The following is a 6,084-nucleotide window of genomic DNA, read 5'->3' as shown; positions in this document are numbered from 1 at the left end:
AAATGTGTACTAGTAATGCACTGGTACTCGTTCAGCCAGTTATATTCTTTCCTATGAAGCTTGGTTTTCTTTTTTTTTTTTTACAACAAAAGGAAATGGCTTTAAATTAACAATTTTATTAGCTGCCTATCTTTCTCCAACTTACTCTTACATATGCACAAATAACCTCCAGGCATGTATACAAATGCCTACTGGCATGTGCACATGGAATGTAAAATTATTAGTAAGATGTTTTACTTTTTGTACAGATCAAATTATTGTTTTCTTGTTTGAAAATCAAATAAAACTATCGGTAGCTATCACACAACACCCTGGTGAAATTTCGTTTGATGTGATGAGATTAAAATTTAAAATATCATATTCAAAGATACTGATAAAGAAAAAGAAAGATGAAAGAGATAAGAGATAGAACATTAGAAATTACTAACTTTTATTATTGAAAAATGAATGAATGGATATAATACTGGTTGCCTCTTTATATCTAGCATTTTTTATCATTATAAATGAAGATTTATTAGTTTTATGTCTTGTTATATTTTTGAAACTTAATGTTTTTTTGCTGGGGCTGGCGATGAATGCAGAGATTTAGCTAAGATAAGCATCTTGCTATCCCATTAATCAACTCAGAGAGTCCTGACATTTCTACTTAATTACATAAAAAAGAAAAAAAAATATGCCTTCCAGGTTATGAAAGGTTTTTATGATGATAAGCAGATAAATAAATCTCTTGCTAAATAAGCCTTCAGTTTATTGCAGATAACATTTTTAAATCACCTAGTTCCTATTCATGTAAATTATGTAAGTTAAGATGCTAAGAATTTAGTGAAAGGCCTCAGAACAACTGTAATGAAGTTGAACTCTAGGTCTATGAGTTGACAGGGCTATATCATATCCATTCAACCACTTTAGTTTTGTACTTGAATTAATTTAGAGATTGATTCCAAATCTAAAATTTCACCTTAATGCCAAATAATTGTAAGTTCTATAAGGTGCAGATATACACATGCACACATGTATATTATGACTCATACACTGTTCGCTTTCCTGGTTTGTGTACATAATTTTACGTACTGTACATGCACCTTTGATGAGTTGTAGTGCACCTGAGCACTGTACACAATAATTTCATTATTATTATCATTATTATGGCTATGTGGTTGCAAAATTTACTTGGCAACCACATGGTTTCAGATTCAGTTTCACTGCTGTGGTGCAGGCAAGCATCTTCTACTATAGCCGTTGGCTGACCAATACTTGAAAGTGAAATTGATTAATAGAAACTGTAGGAAGCCCATTTTGTGTGTGTTTACAACCTACTATGATGCTTCGCTGTGGATGAAATAAGAAATTATGCAAATACATTGCTTGCTTCTGATATACAGAAAAAAGAAACCGTTTCACCATTTTATTGATTACTTCTCAAAGAAGACATACCCTACTTCCTTCCCCAGTAAATATCACAGAACATTCAGCTGCTTTATAAAGCAGTTGTAAATTAGGCTAGCACCATTGTGGATACCTTAATTTACATATTTGTGCTTTTGGTGCTTTGTCATTAATTAAACATCATCTATTTTATGCACAATGTAACAGGAATCAAAATAACTGAAATAAATTTAAATATTGCAAAGCCTTGCTGTAGGTGAAATAAGAATGTAAATACATTTCTTCTATGCTTCTTATGTGCTGAAAAAAGAGGTAAGAGTCTCCTGATGGACAATGAGTATGAGTGCAAATGTGCATGAGTGTTACCATCCCATGGCTTTTTTTGAGTGAAACACTTATATGATGATTACATTCTTTGTTGACATTGTGCCTGGTCATACTGCACCTTTGAAGACATCATCATCATCATTTAACATCTGTTTTCCATACTGGTATGGGTTGGATGGTTTGACAAGAACTGGCCAGATGAGCTGCCTAGGTTCCATGCCTGTTTTGGCATGGTTTCTATAGCTGGATGCCCTTCCTAACACCAGCCACTTTACAGAGTGTACTGGGTACTTTGACACAGTACCAGCACAGTTATGTTTATGTGACACCAGTACAGGTACTTTTTACATGGTACCAGCACCCATGTGCCTGCAAGATTAGGAATGCTCAGCTGGAGAGTGATGAAGGGGACATTCCTGTATGCAAGGGCAACCATGCTTTTACTTAGCTTGATGTTTCTTCTCAAGTACAGTGAACTACCCAAAGTCTCGGTCCCCTGTGAAGTGAAAAATCCCTTACTTGAAAAGCAGGTAAAGGTTAGCTACAAGAACATTGTCCAGCTGTAAAATCCTGTTTGAAATATGTTCCCATCTAATTGACATTTGCATGAAGAAAGAAAGGACATTAAAAGAATGAATGATTGAACTAAACACTACAACTTTCTAAATTATAATGAAGCAGAAAATATATATTCAAAATGGTAGAGAATAAATATTTCAACACCTGTTGTTAACAGATATCCATAATCAGCTCTGCATGAATAGATTTTTGTATGGAGTAGTCAATTAAAGATATGAGTCAACATTTTTAGTAATAGCCATGTTAGAGTGTGTCATTTTAAACTGCAGGAACTGCCATTCTGTTATAAAGTTTGTATGAAAGACATTTTAGTTTCTACAGTGAACAGGACAAAAATATTTCTTAAAATCTGTTATCTCATCTGTTTTATCAATGATGTTTTTATGTGAAATTTCCTTTATTTCAGATTGGTATTGCTTGTGATGTTTAATGCAGTATTGTTTTATAAACTATGGTCTTTAGAAAGTTATGCCAACACAATATATTTACCATACTTAAAGAATGGTCTTCAAAATAAAGAGTAAGTTAATGACTTATTATTATTTTAAACTTGATTCTCTATTTTTCACTATATTAAAATAAAGTGTCACAACACATTATTTTTTAATTTTTTTTTCCTGTTTTTTAAATAATTTTCTCAGAGGTGGATGTCAATTATCCCCAGCAAATGTAGTTAGGCAGATGGCTAAGACCATTGTCTGAGATATATTCCTTCTTCAAAACAACTGTACATTCTTAAAGCCCTACTACTTCACATCTGATTCTTTTGGTACTTTGCCAAAAGAATCTTCCCTAACTTTGCAGAATCTCCTTTTTTTTGCCCATTTTGCATCTGACTTTAAACTATACACAATAAACATCCTCCAAAACTATCCTCTTCTACTTCATCATGCATACATACATGCCATGTTGTGAAAGTTTCTCTGCTCAGTTCAAACCAATGAGTCCAATGATCTTGACAATGTCCTTTCTATTACCCACACCAAACTTTTCAATGTATCTTTCTCTCTTTATCTGCAAGCATATGTCCTGATCTTTGGCAGCACACTCTTACATGTCCCATTCCCAAGGAGTTAACCCCAGTGACCCTACCCACTACTCATTTCCAGTATCTCAAAAGTAATAGACAACAATCAAAAACAACTTTCTCCAACTTGTTGAACCTCCTTTCCGTCTTAATCACCATCAGTACAGTTGACATGTTGTCACAACTGCTGGAAATCTACTGTTCTGTGTTATTCACAAGTGAAATCTCATCCTTGAGCAATGTAGAGATAGTAGTGTTGTTACCTACAACTTCAACAAAATTTTTAGCCTTTTTAGGCTTGTAAATATCCTATCAAACTTCTATCCTTTGCCCCCATCCACTTTTCACCTGATGGACTGGTGGTTTTCTTTCAAAGGCTATGTGTTCTGATAAAGTTCTTTCTGACACCCTATCAATTTTGGCCCCCATGCTCTTCCTCTTATACATCAATGATCCACTTACTGTCACTTGCAATAATGCCTACACATTTACAGAAACTTGTATCTGAACAACTGCAGCTGTTTTTGGAAATATTTGATAAAATATATATGGTTGTGCTTAGTTTGATGTACATTCACTAGCAAGCACTTTATGAGCTTTCACTCCACCACTAACATCAAATTATCAGACCTAACTTGCCACACACAAAAGGACTGCATTTGTTAAACAAATGGCAATAAATAAACAGTACACACATACACACACACACACACACACACATTTTATCTGCCAATATATGTTTTACAATTATATGAAAATTTTATATGTACCAGCTGGCCCCGTGCCATCAAAAATGATGGCTAATTGCAGTATTTTATATATAAAAAGGGTACAGAAAGGTGAAAAAAATCAAACAGTGCTTCAACTCTGTGTGTGTGTGTGTGTGCATATGTATACATTTATATGTATGAGTAGCATAGTCTGTAGCGAACATGGTTTTCTATACTTTGTCACAGCCTGCCTCCTTCCTTTTTAAGTGTGTCTCAACATATATATATATGTATGTGAAAATGCACATGTGTCTGTAATTCTATTTTCTATGTATCTTTCTAAATAAACAAACACATACACTCACTCAAATACATAAATATATTTTGCACAAACATTCACATTCCTCACACATATACTCACACAGAGTTGAAGCGCTGTTTGATTTTTATTTCACCGTTGAGTTTTCACCATCCCACTTCCATCGGTGGATCACCCCTTCCTTTCTCATTCGTATGTTGTAACAGAAAAATACACAAGAGTATTATTATTATTATAGTAAGATTATTATAGTAGAAGATACACAACGCACTCTTTGCCACTTCCTCTCTCTCATTGCTACTACTTTCTCTCAGTGATGGCTATTACTCTCACTACTTCTCCTTCACTGAATTACTATTTTCTCTCCTCTCCATTCACCATTCACTCCTGCGTGATTTTGGACAAATATATATATATATATAAACATATATAAAAACACTATGCTCATTATTATACCCTTGTATGCATATTTTTAAAGAAACTCTGGTGACAGTGAAGCTGCATTTACATTTTCATCTCATAGAATTGTAATATGATACAACACTTCATTCTTACCTACCCTTCTGCATCCAGACATCATCCATTTGTAACCTAGCCACTTCACATCAAATCTGCACTGACTCCATGAACAGAAGATCCTGGAAACTTCCTCCATTGGTGTCCTGCCAATCTTGTTTTATTCCTAGCAAAAAGATACAATCAACACACATATCATTAAAGATTATTGCAACCTCCTAAACATGTTTACCATATAATTAGAACCCTTTAGGTTGCTAAAAATGTCAAACTTTACTATCATTAACGATCTCTCCTGATTAATACACTCCCTCAAACACAGACTTCATCGTAAAGATGAGTCAACATTTTCATCGTTTCCAAGTACTTCGACCTCCAACAACTATTAACTCTCTACAAAGCACAGGTAAAACTCAATAGATAACTGCTCCCACATCTAGAATGTAGTTGCTTATACACAGAACTCCTAGAACCCCACTTAAAAAACAATTAATACAAAAATAAAATAGGCTGCTTTGAACCAGCACACTGTTAGTTTGGACACTGACAGTATAATGCATGTAAAGTCTGAATGTTTTGCCTCAGCGTTTTATTATATTATTCTCATTGTTATTGCAGTAATTACCCACAGAATCAGGAAGAGTGGGCTGAGCTGTTAAAACAACAACAAGTATTACATGAAAGTGAACTAGAACGATGGAGAGAAATTCTATCAGCGGCTGTTATATTAGTAGATCAAGTGAGTATTGAAAGATTTCATATGTCATACTGCTGTCATTGTTTTAACGTACACCTCTCCATGCTTGCATGAGTCAAATGGACTTTAAATGAGGAAGGTTTTCTATGGCCAAAACTAATATTTCCCTATGGCCAGACATGTTTTCAGAGACCATTGGAAATGAATAACTCTCTATATCATCATCATCATCATTTAATGTTTGTTTTTCAACGCTGATATTGGTTGGACAGCTTGACAGGAGCTGGTAAGGTGGGGGTTTATACCAGGTTCCATAGACTGCCTTGGCTAAGTTTCTACAGCTGGATGCCCTCCTAATGCCAGCCATTTTACAGACTGTACTAGGTGCTTTTTACATGGCACCATCACCAGTGTTGTTTACCTGGAACCAACATCACTGAATTTTTACATGGGACCTCAGATTTTAAATATCAATTCTGTTGTGGTGGGCAGGTCTTCTTGAGTGTGTGTGTGTGTGTGTGTG

General features: G+C 34.6%; 1 protein-coding gene across 9 annotated transcripts in view; it reads left to right on the top strand.

The window, feature by feature from the left end:
* Window positions 1-6,084, top strand: part of LOC106868342 (protein Aster-B) — a 264,262-nt gene that overhangs the window by 247,832 nt on the left and 10,346 nt on the right. For all 9 annotated transcript variants that reach the window (XM_014913557.2, XM_014913556.2, XM_014913555.2 and 6 more), the window contains 2 exons: window positions 2,699-2,812; window positions 5,483-5,603. In XM_014913557.2, coding sequence (XP_014769043.1) covers window positions 2,699-2,812; window positions 5,483-5,603 — 235 coding nt within the window. The remainder of the gene's footprint in view (window positions 1-2,698; window positions 2,813-5,482; window positions 5,604-6,084) is intronic.

The sequence above is a fragment of the Octopus bimaculoides genome, chromosome 5 (genome assembly GCF_001194135.2).
Source record: "Octopus bimaculoides isolate UCB-OBI-ISO-001 chromosome 5, ASM119413v2, whole genome shotgun sequence".
NCBI lineage: Eukaryota > Metazoa > Mollusca > Cephalopoda > Octopoda > Octopodidae > Octopus > Octopus bimaculoides.
Note: the sequence above shows the minus strand (reverse complement) of the source record. Positions and strands in the feature narration are given on the sequence as shown.